The sequence below is a fragment of the Centruroides sculpturatus genome, unplaced genomic scaffold, assembly GCF_000671375.1.
Source record: "Centruroides sculpturatus isolate CEXI.00-Female unplaced genomic scaffold, Cexi_2.0 scaffold24, whole genome shotgun sequence".
NCBI classification, from domain to species: domain Eukaryota; kingdom Metazoa; phylum Arthropoda; class Arachnida; order Scorpiones; family Buthidae; genus Centruroides; species Centruroides sculpturatus.
The window spans coordinates 1,373,144-1,390,559 of record NW_019384375.1 but is presented as its reverse complement, the minus strand read 5'-3'; the positions used below and the strand labels follow the sequence as shown (position 1 = coordinate 1,390,559).

General features: G+C 28.0%; 1 protein-coding gene across 1 annotated transcript in view; it reads right to left on the bottom strand.

The window, feature by feature from the left end:
* The window catches only part of LOC111616870 (sushi, von Willebrand factor type A, EGF and pentraxin domain-containing protein 1-like), a 184,934-nt gene that overhangs the window by 33,408 nt on the left and 134,110 nt on the right, over positions 1–17,416 (bottom strand). Inside the window, exons 24-30 of the mRNA XM_023358224.1 lie at positions 16,851–17,285; positions 16,254–16,389; positions 13,678–13,809; positions 7,856–7,978; positions 4,493–4,530; positions 4,192–4,290; positions 2,044–2,095 (exon numbers count right to left, since the gene is read on the bottom strand). Coding sequence (XP_023213992.1) covers positions 2,044–2,095; positions 4,192–4,290; positions 4,493–4,530; positions 7,856–7,978; positions 13,678–13,809; positions 16,254–16,389; positions 16,851–17,285 — 1,015 coding nt within the window. The remainder of the gene's footprint in view (positions 1–2,043; positions 2,096–4,191; positions 4,291–4,492; positions 4,531–7,855; positions 7,979–13,677; positions 13,810–16,253; positions 16,390–16,850; positions 17,286–17,416) is intronic.

Here is a 17,416-nt window from a genome sequence, read left to right as displayed (position 1 = left end):
TATTATTATTATTATTATTATTTACTAAACTTTTAATTTTGACTTTGAGTTTTAAAGTAGTGTTTTTAGGTACTCTTATTTCAACTACAATAGATTTACAAATAACTGTTCACATTCTCACCTATTAAAACTTTTAAGAAAAGAAGACTGAAAATGTTTCTTGTCACAAATTAAAACAGTGTGTTCAGTGATAGATATTAGTTGATACTCCTTTGACACAAAAAAATAATATTAATAAATAATAAATAAAAATTTATTTATTCAAACTTCAAAATGGTTTATCAAACCATCTGCAATAAAATTGTGATGCATGTCTTAATAAAAAGTACTTATTAATTAGTCAAGTATTTTTCATTTTATATAAACAACTCTATAAATCAGTGTTTTTCAACCTGTGGGTCGCGACCCCCAGGGGGTCGCGGGCAAACGAAAAATACAAGTGTTTGTAGGTTCTACACTACATTAAAAAAATACTGCGCATTTGATTTTTTGATCGATACTCAGGTCTCAATCATCCTGAAGATACTGATCCTAAAAAAAAAAAAAAATCAACAGCTCAAGAACTCAAGACAAATTAAGTATGTAGCTTCCCCCAAAAAGGGAAGCTGCATACTTAATTTGTCTTGAGTTCTTGTGTTAAGTTCTTGTGTTAAGTCAGAAAAAAAATTAAATACAAAGGTTTTAATATCACTGATATAGTTTTAATATGGCCCTGGGGGAGTCGCCAGAATTTTTTAACTTGTAAAGGGGTCGTGTATTCAAGAAGGTTGAAAAACACTGCTATAAATCCAATTTATGATTAAAGCCAGAATATCTAAATTATTTGACTATAATTTTTCATTTTTGAGTTAGCACACTCTCTTTGTGTATTTCTGAATTTGTCACTGTGACTACATATTGTTTGATATTGGAAGCATTTGTAGTATTAGAATTTATTTTTATCAAATTACTCAAGATTTTGAATCTCAAATATTTTCTAGTATTCATGGATAGTATTTGCCCATCTCTAATTTCTTTATATCTACTTTTTGCAATTTTATTCAGTTCTTATTTTTCATTTTTATTTTTCAACATTTGAGATAACATTTATAAAAAGTATAGAATACAATTATTTATACAAAGTATAGTAACTGCACATGTGTTTGTAATGATGTGTGCTTAAGGGAATGAATACAAAAAGATAATAATATAAGAATATAAAAAAAAAGAATAAAATAAAATAAAATAAAATAAAAAGCTCGACAGAATTGCAGTTATTATTTTTTCGTAATTTTAATTTAAGTTCTATTTCTTTAATGTTCTTTTTACATTATTATTTAACTGATGAAGATCATTAAAAATGATTGAAAACGTTTTTACGATATTAAATTATTTACTAGAATATTTAAAAAGACAATAATTTTGCTTAATTCCTTCTAGTTCCAGTACAAGTTAATATTTTTAGTATAATACACATTAATATAATTTCAATATTTATATTATAATTCTTCAGAATCTGAAACTTATATTCCATTAATGATAAGGAAATGCAAGCTACAATTATAAATGATTAATAATTGTAAATTAAACCAAAGAACAATGTACTGAGATAGCTTTGCTTAAACATCTGTTTACAAAAAACTATTTGACGCTTCAACACTTGATATTTTGTACTCATTTATAAAAAAGAAGTGACTCTAAAATATGAAAAAATATCTGACTTACTATCACCATCTACAAGTCAGGCTGCAAACTTTTCAAATCACTCATATATATGCTTTCAGAGAGTATTAAATACCATATATTCTGGCGTATAAGACGACCCCCAACTTTTGAGAAGATTTTCCTAGGTTAAAAAGTCGTCTTATACGCCAGAATATTCAGTATTTCTTCAGATATAAATATTTATGTGTGATCAAATAAACCTTAGTCAAAAATACTGTATAGTTTTTGTCTTAGGAGATGATGTTAACTTTTTAAGTTCAAGAAAAGATGATATAATATTATTATTAAAATTAATTTTAATAATAATACATAATAATATATGTAAATCTTTATAGTCACCTTCTACACATTCATCACAGCATTCTCCTGGGATTAGCATCTTTGTTTCATTCTGTAAAAAATTATTTATTTATTTTTTTAATTTGATACAAAATTTAATTGTTTATAATCATACTTAATAAACTTTAAAATGTTGACTACTAAAATTTTTATATAATATTAACTAATAAAATTTTCTTCCAACTTCAATGTGACATATAATTTAGGAAAGAGGAGGAAAATTCAATTTGTATTCACAAGTAGACTTTAATTAAGAATTTTAAATATATTTGGAATTTAAATGTGAAAAATATTTTTTTTCCTTCACAAAAAGTATGTTGAATGAATTTTTATTTAAATTTAGATAACGATTGTTTGTTTATTAATTCTGCATTTAAACATTTTATCAAATTATTTTGCTTCCTGTTATAAATTTAAATATGCAATAAATTTCCAAAAAATATTTAATGTTTTACAAAATTTTATTGGTTCTTGAATTCCTGATTTTCAGGCTATCACATTATTACAAAATTATGATGTAAGAACTCATAAGAAATCAAAATATTGTCAAGAAAATAAAATTAAGAATAGTAATTGTAAAATGAAAAGATTAAATCTTTGAAACATATCATAGTGACTTGCATTCTTATATTAATAAAATTTGCTTACATAAGTTTGGCCTTATAGGTAAATGATCACAGCAGTAATCAACTGTAGAATATATTTAAGTGGAGGACATTGACTTCTCTGAGCTAGTGCAAGGATTGAGATATTTAATATTTTATTAAACATATTCTGCCCATATAAACTAATATATATCTGTAAGTATGAAAATGTTTGAGAGATTTTTATGTCAGATGACTCTATTTAAGCAGTATTTGTAGTTATTAATCATATTTTGATTGAAATATCTTTTTAACTTTTAAACAATAATGAAAGTAAATACTACAGTTTTAAAGACCATTCTATGCATTTCTGTTGTTCACACAGATTTGTGATTTTTGTAAATATCAGTAAATTATTTTATATACAGCTTATTGTCATTGCCATGGTTCTATTTATAGCTTTTATGAATTACTAAAAATCTGGAAAGAGAATTTATTTTCTAGTATGTTCCTATAAGTTAAAAGTTTATCTTCCCATCATTCATTAGATTATTTTGAAGAAAGAAAATGTTATATGTTAATATCTAATGCCATCATTAACAACAATTATTTCAAGACAGCAGTTTTAAATATGACAGAATCTTTTCTTCAAAGGTTTCAGCAATTCAGAAATGGTAAAATGACTTTAGCTTTTATTACAATCCTCTTAATGCCAATGTGAAGAAATTAAATATTTCTCCGTTTGATACTGACATGGCTAATATTGAAATATAATTATGGGACTTAACTGCAAAGACTGATGTAGCTCCAAATTTGTACATCTTGATACTAAGATAGAAGAACTAGGAAAAGAAAAATGCAATCTGATTTCACAGTACAAGAAGACTGCTATAAAAGATCTACAGAAGATAGACTCAATGATTTTTACTACTTGGAATAGTCTTCTGGATTCATAATATGAGTTGTAAAAATTTGAATACAGTGTTCTCAGTATCTTTGGGACTATGTATTTATGTGGAAAATTGTTTTCTAACATGGATTGCATTAAATGTAAATTGACATGCCAAATTACTGATGCCAACTTGGAATCATGTCTTAAATTGAAAATGACTAGTTACAAATTAGACATACAGAAACTAAGGGAATGCAAGCTCATTGCTCACACTGATTAAAACCAATGAGAGAAAATTAAAACCAATTTTTGTGTAACGTTTTCTTCATTTAATAAAGATATAATTATTATTATAACAAGTTATATATAATATTACTTTAAATTTTCCTTATTTGTAAAAATATATTTATGGCTCTTGAATGATTTTTAAATTGTTGTGAGGGACAGATTTGACTCTTCTGTCTCAAAACTTTGCCAACTGCTGTGCTGTATAATAAATAAATCAATTAAATTAGAATTACACTTAATGTTATAAATTAAGAATAAATTCTGTTTAACTTGAGTTTTGATTTTCAAATACGATTAAAATTGTTTGAGTTATTAGTGTGAATTAAACAATAAGTCTTAAAAAATAATTAAATTAATATTAATTTTAATTGACTTTTAACTTACTTCCAAACATGTTACTTCTGAACATGGTCTTTTCATGCATGTTATATCACCTTTATCACATTTACAGTTTTCACAGCCTACTGACCAAACTTCTCCATCCTAAAAAAAATATACAAATAAATATAATTGGAAGATTTTTTAAAAACAAAATAACTTTTTGAAATACATACTCTCCAATGGTTTATTATTGTATTACTATATATATTTTTATACTTATTTTTTTTAAATAATTTATTATTAGTTTATTTAACAATTTAGAATAAAATATATTTATATTTACTTTTAAAATAAACATACTTACTAAATATATATGTTTATTATTTGTACAGTAACTGGTATCTGAAAAAGAAATTAATAATGTAATTTTTACATAAACAGAAATATACAACTTCAAAAGCATTTATGCATTACAGTATTTTAAAATATTTTTATTTTTCTTACATTATTAGTAATTAATTTGAATAATAATAAATAAAAATAAACACAAGAAATCCAGCAAAAAATTTATTACAATTTTCATGATGACTCAGGATATCTTCTAATTTAACTTTGAAGTTAAGACTATTTACAAAAATATACATTTTCAAGTTTATCCATTTATCTTTTAACAAAACCACAGAAGTAAAGTTACATTGAATTGAAGAAAAAATTTCATTAAAAAACAAATAATAATAGGTAAAAATTCACAAAGTTAAAACAATATCAAATGTCAGCCTTTTATTTGAGAATCTGATGATTTTACATTAAAAACAAGAGTAAATCTTCTCACCATATCATCAAGTCCTTAGCCAATTTATAATTGCTTCTAGCCCTCTGGTGGTAGGTACAAGTTATTCATTTCATTTACAACATTCAGGTTAAATTTGATAATGCCCATATATTACACTACTGTAACAACCCATCCAACCTGAAGTATTTTGAATGAATCAAAATATTCAAAACCTTCAAAAGGAATATAGTAATTAATTATAGAGAGATGGACTCTCTTTTGAATGCATGGTGAGCATTCTATGACCTCCTAAAGTCTTGTATATAGGTTTTATTTAACAAAAATGAAAGAACTGGAACTTGTTGAAATCAAGTACATAAGAAACTTTTCTCTTTCCAGAAAATTATATATAAANGCAGCATTCACATCATGCTTCAATCCACATATTACAATACTAGCAAATGAGCCTGGCGTGGCTCGGGCAAATGATTTGGATGCTTTAGTAAATATTGTACATTTGGAAATTAAGTTATTACTATCAAAAACAAAAAATCACATCTAAAATAGTACAGTAGAAGCTGTTTTTCAGGTTAAGCCTTAACCCTTTCCCTCACCGTGGGGGAATTTCATAAAATCCCTTCTTAATGTGCATTTTCATGATGTACCCTAATTGTGTACCAAATTTGACCCCTTTAGGTTCAGCTGTTTAGCTGAACCTAAAGGGGTCAAATTTGGTACACAATTAGGGTACATCATGAAAATGCACATTAAGAAGGGATTTTATGAAATTCCCCCACGGTGAGGGAAAGGGTTAAGGCTTAACCTGAAAAACAGCTTCTACTGTACTATTTTAGATGTGATTTTTTGTTTTTGATAGTAATAACTTAATTTCCAAATGTACAATATTTACTAAAGCATCCAAATCATTTGCCCGAGCCACGCCAGGCTCATTTGCTAGTATTGTAATATGTGGATTGAAGCATGATGTGAATGCTGCATTGTACACGCACACATTTCATTACTATTCCATCTTTTAAATTTGTAAGATGTTCTATTTTTAGAATACATATTCAATTTATATGTGCTTTCTTCTAATCTGAAGATGACCATTTAAAACAGAGGAAAATGCTTGTTTTGTTTTAATATATTCATTTTTTGCTAGTTTTTTGGTATTTACTTGTATTTATTATTATTTCTTATTAAATTACACCAGTATTATCATAGAGATTGTATTAATTTGAATTACAAAATAACCAAATATATTCAAAATATTCTAAAGGTATACTGAAATGCAAAACAAAGTATATATTGAAACATACCTTTTGATTTCCAGCAGTATTTTAATATAATGAAACATTTTCAACTTATTCTTAGGTTGAAAATATTTTCATTATATTAAAGTAACGAAATACATATAAAAAAACCAGATTATTTTCAGATAAATTAATTTTTAGTTAATTAAATAATGGAATTTGGCCTAAAGGTATACAATTATACTTCCATCATGTGCTGAATTTAATTTAATTACAAAATACTGAAAGAAAAGATCAATCTGAAATTTGCAACTTCTTTAGCAGTTATGCTATGTGCATCTCTGTCCTACTTGTTCTTCCAAATCTATTTTAATTTGGATCATATAACTGTACAAGTTACTTGCCATTGTGAGATAAGCAGGGGACCAGGGGTTAATCCCTTCTGACCAGTTAATCTGCACGGGCTGGTAAAGGCTGATCTCTGTGTCTGTTGGATGGCTTAGAAGGCAAAAAGTGAGTGGGGAGTGTGTTGGTACATGGACAGGAGTCTTTCTGGAAAAAGAGATCGACAGGTTGACAAGTTAACAAATAAAACATTTATTGGTTAGCTAAGGTTAACATATAAGATCATTACAAGACTACTCGATTAAATGTGGTTAAATGCAAGTTACACAAAGGGCAGCTGTTAGCTCCATCTAATTCTGTTTCTGGAGAGAGAGAGTTCGCAGAGTGCTAACATACAATACCTCTAGGCGAGAATGGACAGTATACACCGAAGTATGGAAGACACCGATGGTATGGAAGAGTCTGCAGCTGTTGAATGCCTTCTCCGACGGGATCCAAGTCCTTTGCATGGAGATCGACTGGCACAAGTACAGAAATAACTTCCGTGTGCAGATGCACCTTGAGCTTCCATTAGCTCAAGGTGCATCTGCACACGGAAGTTATTTCTGTACTAGTCACTTCCATTATAGCATTAGGGTGGGAAAGTGGTCCATTGTTGACAGTGACTTGCAACTCTTGACAACTAAGTGTCAACTTTCCCACCTAACTGTTGATAGTTGGAGGAGACCTCTACTCCAATACTCTGTGAGGAGTTTTTCTATGGGGTGTTTACAACAATTTTGAACAACCAAAAAAAAAAAAAAAGGAAGGTTTCCTTTCATTAAAAATTCCCCTCTAAAATCCGCGGTCTCACACCATTAATTCAAAATTAATTTCTTATTATTAATTTTAGCACAAGATGATAGGTTAACCATTCACTTTTAAGCCAAATTGTATGATTTAAGTAACTGAAAATTAGTTTAACTACAAACTGAAAATTATTTGGCCTTTAGATATATACTTTATCAAAATCAGGCTTTGTTTTATTGTGTAGTTATAAATATTTAATTTTTATGTTATTTTATAATTTAATACAATCAAATAAATAAAAATATCTCCAAATAAATTAAAAATCTGAAAAATGAAAAAAATTACATAACTGTTTAATACATTACATGTTAAATAACACAAATGTCAAGACATTACATATGATGTTAAAACTTTGAATGTATGGGAGTTAAATAAAATCAATATGTGATATCAGATAAAAGAATCCTAATACTACACTATAGTTCATATAAATTATGAAAATATTTATAAGTTTATTATATAAAGAACTGGATCAATAATTCAATAATTAATTAAAAAAAATTATAACCTATGCATGTAACTTGGTCTTCAGCTAGTTTCATTCCATTTGGACAAGAGCATATAAATGATCCTATAATATTTGTGCAAAAATGACTGCAATTTCCATTGTTATTTACACACTCATCAATGTCTGAAATAAAATAATTTTTATTCATTAATGCACCAAGATTTAAAAACATGACTTTTTTAACATTAAAGAATAAAAGAGAATTTTCTCTATATTTAATATATACAGACAATCATGGACTGTTGAACTCACTCTTTTGTACACAATACTTTAATTTGCTTAACTCACTTCTGTATGCCAAATTTGTACTTTTGTATATTTTTAGTTGATCAAAAATATTATGAAAATTAATTTTTATTGTTTGTTTTATTTGTAGTTTTAACATTTTAAATAATGTTTTATACTTTGTTACATATTCACTTTAAAAACTGTTCCTACATTAAATAAACTCAGCTCTTTAGTAACGAAAACCCTTTATAACATGTAACTCTACTCCTTGAGTTTTGGACATTTGTACACATTTTTAGAATGTGTTAAGTCAAAGAGTCAAGGTCCACTTATATACAATAAAAGCAAATTTACAGTTAAAGAATTCATTTGTTTATAATATAGACTTTTATATACTAGAATACTAAAATAATAGTAATGGCATTTTAATGCTATTAAATTTGAATGAACAATAATCTTTTTCAGTTTCTTAGTCATTTACTTTACCTCAGAATCTAAAGCCAATTTCAAAAAAATATTTAGAATAATGAGAAAATTGTTAATGTTTGGGATTCATTAAGGAGACAGAGAGACAATGAACATTTGTAACAGAAGCAACAATTCCTTTTATTCTAAAGACTAAAACAAGAATAACATAGGCTGCGTATCAAACAGATGTGAGGGTGTGACACAAAACTGCAGGAGTGAGACAGAAGAGACAAGGAGATTTCTCTGTCCATGGGAGATCTCCCTGCCAGACCAAATTGGTTCTCACTTGCAAGCACTAACACTCCCTCTTAATTTGATATCAGGGAGATCTTTGATAGGTCTCCAATTCCCAAGTTGATGATGCATGATCAATGCTTGTCTTAAAACAAAGGTTTAGTTAGGACATTGTGTTAGACTAGATGTTGCTTGTCAGAGAGATTGGTAAAAACAAGTTAGACTCGCATAACTGGTTATATAACAAAGAAATAAAGAATACACTGTCCTCACTCAAGGAAGATCAGAGCTGAAAAAAGGAGAGTGAAACGAGGTCAATGTCTCTAATGGTTCCCCAAGGGGTCCACCACCAACCTTTTATTACGTAATGGAAGAACGTTTACAAAACATCGTGACACAATGCATTGTATGTAACAATGTTGTATAACATTAGAGAATAATTTCAATCATTGATTCCAACAGTTGACAGGCATCTCATTGGTCAGCAATTATTTGATGCTGACATCTTTGCATTCTAGAGCTTCCTGGATGAAGCTCTCAGATGAAACATATATCAATATGTTTCATCTGAGAATGGAAGATGAGTTCTTGGCAAGCTTCTGGGTGCTTTGATTGCCATCATATATTGTTTTTGGGACATAATGATTATTTTTTCGAGAGGTGTGAATTTGCTTGTTTCAAGGTAACACATAGTAGAGATTGCTGATGTGATTGGCAACTGTGGCTACTGTCCCTTTTGGGTTGATGACTCGGGCACTGAATTGATTGAATATCACTTTGTAACCTTTTGTCCATTATTTTGGAAACTGACAAGAAGTTTGTGCAAAGTGATGGCACATGAAAGTATCCAGCAAGTTTGAAGGACCGTTTCTACTTACCTGTATCCTCGTGAATTTGGGCAGTACCAACTGCTTCAATAGGTACAGTTTGATCATTAGCAAGATTCAGATTGGCTTTAGGAGTAGGGTGCAAGTCCAAAAGTTCTTTTCATTCAGAACATATGTGTGACATGGCTCTACTGTCAAGACACTAAGCATGGTTAGGCATTCAGTGTGGAAAGTAGACTCACATGTGAAAAATGTTTCATTTTTTCAGACGTGAGTCTACTTGTCAGATTTGCCAGATCTCTGTTAGCTATCTTGCCTCTCCTCTTTGCAACAGTCACTTTCTTTATGGCTAACCTTTTGGCAAAAAGTGTACCATAGTTTCAATCCTTGTTTTCTGCTCTGTGTGGTTCAATTTGTAATACAGTCAACCGCCCTATAATGTGGTAGATACGTTCCGCTTTATAAGAATTTCACGTTGTAGGAATCCTTAAATACATGAGCCAATCACAGCCCGGCACATGTGCAGTTTACGGACTATGGTTGTTTGAAAGGTTTCTTCCATAAAATTAATCGATTCTAGACTAATTTCACTCAACATTTCCAAAACATATAATTTTTTGGGAATAATCTATGCTATAAACAAAAAATTGTAGGATCACTTACCAAGTGTGCACCGTTCGACGATGCCATTGCTTAATTAATTAAGCTTGTTTTTGTCGCGGAACAGCACACCAAATGGCGGGCGCATTTTCTGATGAGTTATTTTTCTTTGAAAAATTTGTTGAACTTTGGAGACATCATTAATAGAAATAATTTTTATGGCCATTGAATAAGAAATGTATAAAATTACAGTACTGTATTAGACTTACAGTACCTAATTTACCTAATTTAGCCTATATACTGTACAGATGATAGTAAACTCAACTTACTGCCTAAACGCTCCGTAGCGTGTAAGTAGTTCAGCTGCTTGTCCACTATTGGTCCAGATTCGACCAATCCTGTCGCGACACGTGTCGGCAATAACGTTTTACCACATTTTACGAGTCGCTTTTAACGTCTTTATACGAATATGGTTGCAGTTTTTTTGCCGCAATATACAAATCCGCATTATATAAACCCACGTTATAGGGGGCTAGTGTACTTAAACCCATCATTTTCATGGTGGGCAGTTGGTGCATCATTATGTATTATATTATATATTATACATTCATAGAAAGATTATCCTTTGTATTCTTCTAAGATCTTCACCTTTAAGGTTTCAAGTTTGGGAAGGTTGTCTCTCATTTCAATTGCAGTACAAAAGGTGTTGAAACTGTTGGGTAGACTGTATAATAACAACATAGAGAGAAATTCCTCATTTACCATGATTCCTAAGTCAGCAAGTTTATCTGCAATTTCTAAGCACTTAGCGATGTGATCATGAAGGTCTTCCCTTCATGTAGCTTGATAAGAATCAGCATTTTTATGAGAGACATGTTTTTCACTAGACCATGGGATTGATAAATCAATCTGAGCTTTTCTCAAATTTCCCTCAAAGTTAAGCAATTCTTTGTGTTTCAGTTGGATGGACTTAACATTAATATAAAATTTATCTTGCCTTATGATCGTTTTTCGTTCAGCTATCATATTCAGCTTGATTCTCGGTTACCAGTGACTATGGTGGGACATGGTAATGCTCCACTGGTGTATTCCCATATGCTGTCCCTTTCAAGCGCTGCTTCAGCTTGAAGACACTATGTATTGTAATTTTCACAATTTAGCAATTCAACTTTGAATGAGTTCATCCATATTGAAACAATAATTGATTGATAAAATATGAAAGACAAAAAATATGAACCACTTGGCTAATCAATCAGTGATAAGTTTTGCGGTGAAGATGGTACCTGGTCCATAACCTGTTAATGTTTGAGATTCATTAAGGAGACAGAGGGACGATGAACATTTGTAACAGAGGCAACTCCTTTTATTCTAACGACTAAAACAAGAATAACATAGGATGTGGATGTATATCCAACAGATGGGTCTCATATGAGGGTGTGATGCAAAATTGTAGGTGTGAGACAGAGAGGACAAGGGGATTCCTTTGTCCAAGGGAGGTCTCCCTGCCAGACCAAATTGGTACTCACTTGCAAACACTAACAAAAATAGTCTATAATATTGAAATGATTATTATTTGATTTGGATGATGCTAATGAGAATAATTTCAATAATAGTTTACTTATTTCAAAAATCCTAAAAATTTAATTAATTATACAGATAACAAATAGTCTTTAAAATTCTGAATATAAATGCAATTCTCTAAGCTTTAAACTAGCTTAACATGTAAATAAACCCATTTTATGTAAATACTCTTAATTTTGTTCTTTATTTTACTATAAAACATGAAAAAGTAAGCCATACTCCCAATGCTTTTTTTCATGTATGCTATATCAATTGTATTAATTCCTATACAACATTTTCTTTAAAATTTTAGTTTAGTAGTTTTTGCTCTTATTTTTTAAAAATTATAACATTTAAAATTGAAGACACAAGTGGATAAAAGTATTAAGTTACAATCATTCAAAATCCAATTATACTGCATGGATGAAAGTCTAATATATTCATTTTTTTAGATACAACCATCAAAGATCTCAGAAATTAAATTACATTCTTGGTCTCTGCAACAAATGGTTTTAAGGATGTATTTATACCAAAATAATTACATAAAACTTTGAACATCAATTCACTCAAAATCTTGATTTTGAAATATAACGTCTTCATCCACTTGTGTCTTCAATTATCAATCCTTGTTGCACTTGTGACAATGGTCTTGGTATCCCCGAGAATGAGCTGAGATGTGATAATACTAGAGTTTAAGATAACTTTTTTGATTTTACCTTCAAAATATCAGGGAACTATATATGAAATATTTAGATTTATTTAATTATTTCACATTTATTCTATAAGGTATATTTTATGCCATTTCTTCCTCAGTAGTATCTATTCAAGTTTATGACCCTTATTAACACAATAAACGTTCTAAGAAATCATGAGTTCAGAATACAATATACAAATGGGTTTAATATACAAACTAGAAAGATAAGTTTCTTTATGTTTGAAAAATGGGACAAAAGTGAAAATCTTACTAAAACAATGGAACAGAGCAAAAATTAGTACTGTTCTTTTCAAAATGGTCATCCAAAATGATATACAGATGGTCAGCCTACAGTGTAGGCATACCATCTGTACCATTTTGAAAAGACCATTGTATGTAATATATACTACTTTATAAATAAATCATAAGATACATTATAATAACTTTGTACAGATTATTAATTGCCTTATTGAATTTTAGATTCTTCCTACTGTCATTATATGACTGCCTAGGGCATATATTATGAGTATATTTGAAATTTAGCATCTTTTAAATTTGAATTTTGGCAAATTTTCTTTATTAAAAATACAAAAAAAAATATTAATTTAATTTAAAAAGAAAAATATAATAAATGTTAGTAATATGCAAGTACATATTTACTTATTTAATTTAATAAAATATAATTTTTAATCAATGTTAAATTTTATCACTAATATATTCAAGTTATACTATTTGTCACTAGTACCACTTTTCCACTGAACCCCTCAACTTATCAAATGTATTAGGTCATCAAGTGATTTACAATGCATTTTATTATGTTTTATTGAAATTGTTGAAAATAATAACAATTGTAGTGAATTAATTATATTATTGCTTATAATTTGAAAGAATGAACTAACAACTTTTCATTCTATGAAAAATTAATTGAGAAAAATGATAAAAAAGTAAACTTTCCTGCATTATATAAAAATAAAATAATACTAAATATTTATTACTTTTATGAATTCTATTACAATTATTAAAGTTTCAACACAAAATCTGATTGATTAGTTAACTTACAGCATTAGCACATTAAAGACTATATACATATTGGTCACAATTACATCAATTATGACAAATCTAATAAAAACTTATTAGAACTAAAATAAAGACACTTGAATAAACATCAATCAATTTAAAATAAAGTATAGAATATTTAATGTTTACAATACCATATTGACAAAGATTTCCTTCTAATCCAGCAGAACAATGACATTGAAAAACACCATTTTTCAATATACATTGCTGATTATTAGCACATGGATTTGGCTCACAAGTTAGCACCGATTTCCAACAATTTGAATCTAAAATTCAATTTGAAAATAGAAAAAAAACCATCAAAACTTTTTAAATTAAAATATTTAAGCATTTATATATTTGTTACTATTTTCTTAATCTCTAATTATTTAATTAGATTACTATTAAATAATTAATAGTAAAATTACACATTAAATTATTATTAATAAATGGGTAAATTAATGTTGAGACTCAGAAATTCATACAATGTCAGCACATAATTACAGACAGATGGTGCAATGAGTTGTATGAGTGACCTTGTGTGATCTAACATGATCTTGGCTCTTCCCACCAAGAACAGTGTTCTGTAGAATTGAAGTTTCATTACACAATTTAAATAAGGCAATTTATTGGTTTTATCTTTATCTAATTCATAATAAAGCATATTACAAAAACTAGAGGCCTGAATAATTCATTTAAAAATTAATAATTATTAATTAAGTATTTAAGAACTTAAAACTTTTTAACACCTTTTAATGTTTGTCTATATATAATTTAAAAAAATAAAAAACTACAGTTCCTTTCTTTAAAAAAAAATGAAAAAATTGTATAGCATTAGTTGTGATTTGTTTTATTAATCTTAATAATTCAGTTTTATTCTAAAAAAAATTTTTTAATTAATTGAAAAGGTTACATTGTAATGATAAAAACTACAATGTAGTATTACAATTATTTGCATTTATTTAAAAAAAATCATCAATGTATTTTTCTCAAGCATAAATGATTCTTTATAATTTTGAAAATCATTAAAAATATTGTAATTGGATAGATAAATATACATATACTCTCTTTTGTTATAACACGTGTTTCCAATCTGTAAATTTGGTCATAGCATAATAGATAAACAAGGGAATAAATAATGAAAACATAGAATTGTTTTTACTCAATTTTTCACAAAGAATATACTTAGACTAATGTGTAATATGAGCCAGCTAATGTAGTAACTTATGCAGGAATAAACAGAACATACAGACCCCTATCTTTTTCTTATCCCACTTTACTTATGTTGTTGTTTTACAAGCATGTATTACACTATTCTATTGATTTTGTATATTTTATTATGCAGTATGAAATATTTTATTGATAAAAATATTTCAGACAGCATCTCAGACACAAGTAAGCTTCACAGATTTTGAGTGTTCTGCTCATAACTCGTAGTTTTAAAAAATATTTCAATTAATACAAAAATTAATTAAAATGGCCAAGGACTATAAATATATATATAAATATTCACAGTATAGACCAACAATAAGTCTCCACATCTTATCTTTTTTCACAGCCTCAGGAATAAAACAGTCTTTATTTATAGTCCTTGGCCATGTTAATTAATTTTTGCATTAATTGAAACATTTAAAAAATATTTTTGTGATTTGTGTTGTCACCTAGAAATTGCATTTTAACATTTTTACATGAGGCAGACAAGGAGCCTCAAAGACAAGGTCAACTCCATCTGTAAAGACTGTTTTATTCTTGAGATTGTGAAAAAGGGCAAGATGTGAAGACTTTTATTGTTGCTTATATATTGTGAATATTTAACTCTTAGTTTTGTTATGTGAAATTTTGTAATGACTTTTAGGAACACATACTGTATTATGAAAGAAACAAGAAAATATATTTTGATCATTTTTTATTTAAAAATAAACAAAATATTTTTCAATAGATATTTATAAATACCAACTTACCTAATAAAAATTCATTATATATAATTACAGATGTATCATAATTAGCTCTAAAATATTTTGGTACATGAAAATCATAAAATCACAAAGTTATATAATTTTTAAACTATGATTTTTTAGTGTTTAGATGTCCTAGCCTTAGTTGTCATAAACTTTCTTGTGAATATTTATGTCTTTTATTAAAAATATGATTTTAAATATATTTTACATCTAAATATACTATTTAATTTAGCATTTTATTATTTAAAGTAGCAGTAAGAAAAGAAATTAGTAATAGGATTATCCAAAATCATCATCCTAATATTATTTTTGTAAGATCTAATCTTCCTAAACTTTTTCCTTTTATTTAATTCATTACTCTACTACTGAGGTCTTATTTAATTAGTTCTAATATTTGTTTTTGAAATAGGAAACATATCAAAAGTTGAATAAAATATATAATAAACACTCACAAAATCTTATATCACAGATGATATATATGAGAAATAAATAATTAGTAATCCTCAGTTTTTAATACAGATACTATATGATTCTTTGAAGGACAGTGCTTTTGAAAGTTTGAAGTTGCTAGAACAATTTTAAATAGATTGAAATATTTCAGCATATAGAAATTAAACTTTTTAAATTGGAAAAAATAAATTATTATTATTATAAGAATGTTAGAAAGAAAAAGCTTTTTTAAAAACAATAAAAATAGTTTTATTTATTATTAAAAATAAAGTAAATTTAAAAAATTCTAACAAATTTATTTAAATGTCAAAATTTCCACTCACTTTCCATTGTTGCATTTTTATAGCAATAACAATGATAATCACTACAAACACCATTTTCTGGAAAAAAGTTTATTTTCATAAGAAAAATTTTTATATTAAAACAGTATGATATTAATCCTAAATCATAAAAAAAATTTTTAAAGTAGAACTGAAAAATAAAACAATTTGTTATAAGAAGTCATTGTAATATTCATTTCAAAATTTTTGAAGTAACTACAATACTACTTTTGGAATTATCTCATTTTTCTCATTTCATTTAAAATATGTTTTGTTAGTATATATTAAAAATTTCATCTTTATCTGTATAATGTAATTTAAAAAAAAAAAAAAATGTAGATAAACCTTACACAGCTTGTTTATGTTGTATGATATTTAAAGCTTTCTGTTTGATGGTATTTCCTTCAATAAGGATTTGTTTCTGATTGTTCTCTTCAATTCTTATGTTATTAATATCTATTCTGGTATGTATTAACATCGGAATTAGATTACGAAAAGGATTGAAACGGATTCTCATAAACAGCTAAATCAACACGTCTTTATTGAAGTACATAACGGTGCAGAACTCTGCAGTGCGCAGGCGCGCTACTACATATATACATTTGAACTGCCATAGATGGCACTGCGATACATAGCATCATCCCCTCCTAAGGAGAAGTTACAAACATAGTCTTGTAAGTATCTAGGAGTTTTACGATGTCTACGACTTGACTCTTGAGTACTAGAGGAGTCTGAAGTTAAGACAGTATCTGATGATGAATTTTTCATGTTGTCTTTCTGGGGAATATTTTCAACTATAGGATTATTTTCTTCTTCCCACCACAGCTGAAGAGGAACGAATGAAGCACCTTGAGATTCGAGGGATGAGGATGATCGAGATCTCAGTTGATCAATATGACGTTTCCATATGGAACCATTAGGGAGCTCAATGTTATAGGTAACAGGTGAAAGTTTCTGAATAACTTTACCAGCAACCCAATATTCTTTAGAACAAAAGTCACGAGCAAAAATTGTGTCTCCTATCATGAAAGAACGCTGTGGACGAACTACGTTGTTATCCGATAAGGTTAAAGGGCGCAACAAATCTAGTCTTGAACGAAGTTTTCTGTTGAATAGCATTTCACTAGGTGTTTTACCAGTAGAACAATGAGGAGTAGTACGATATG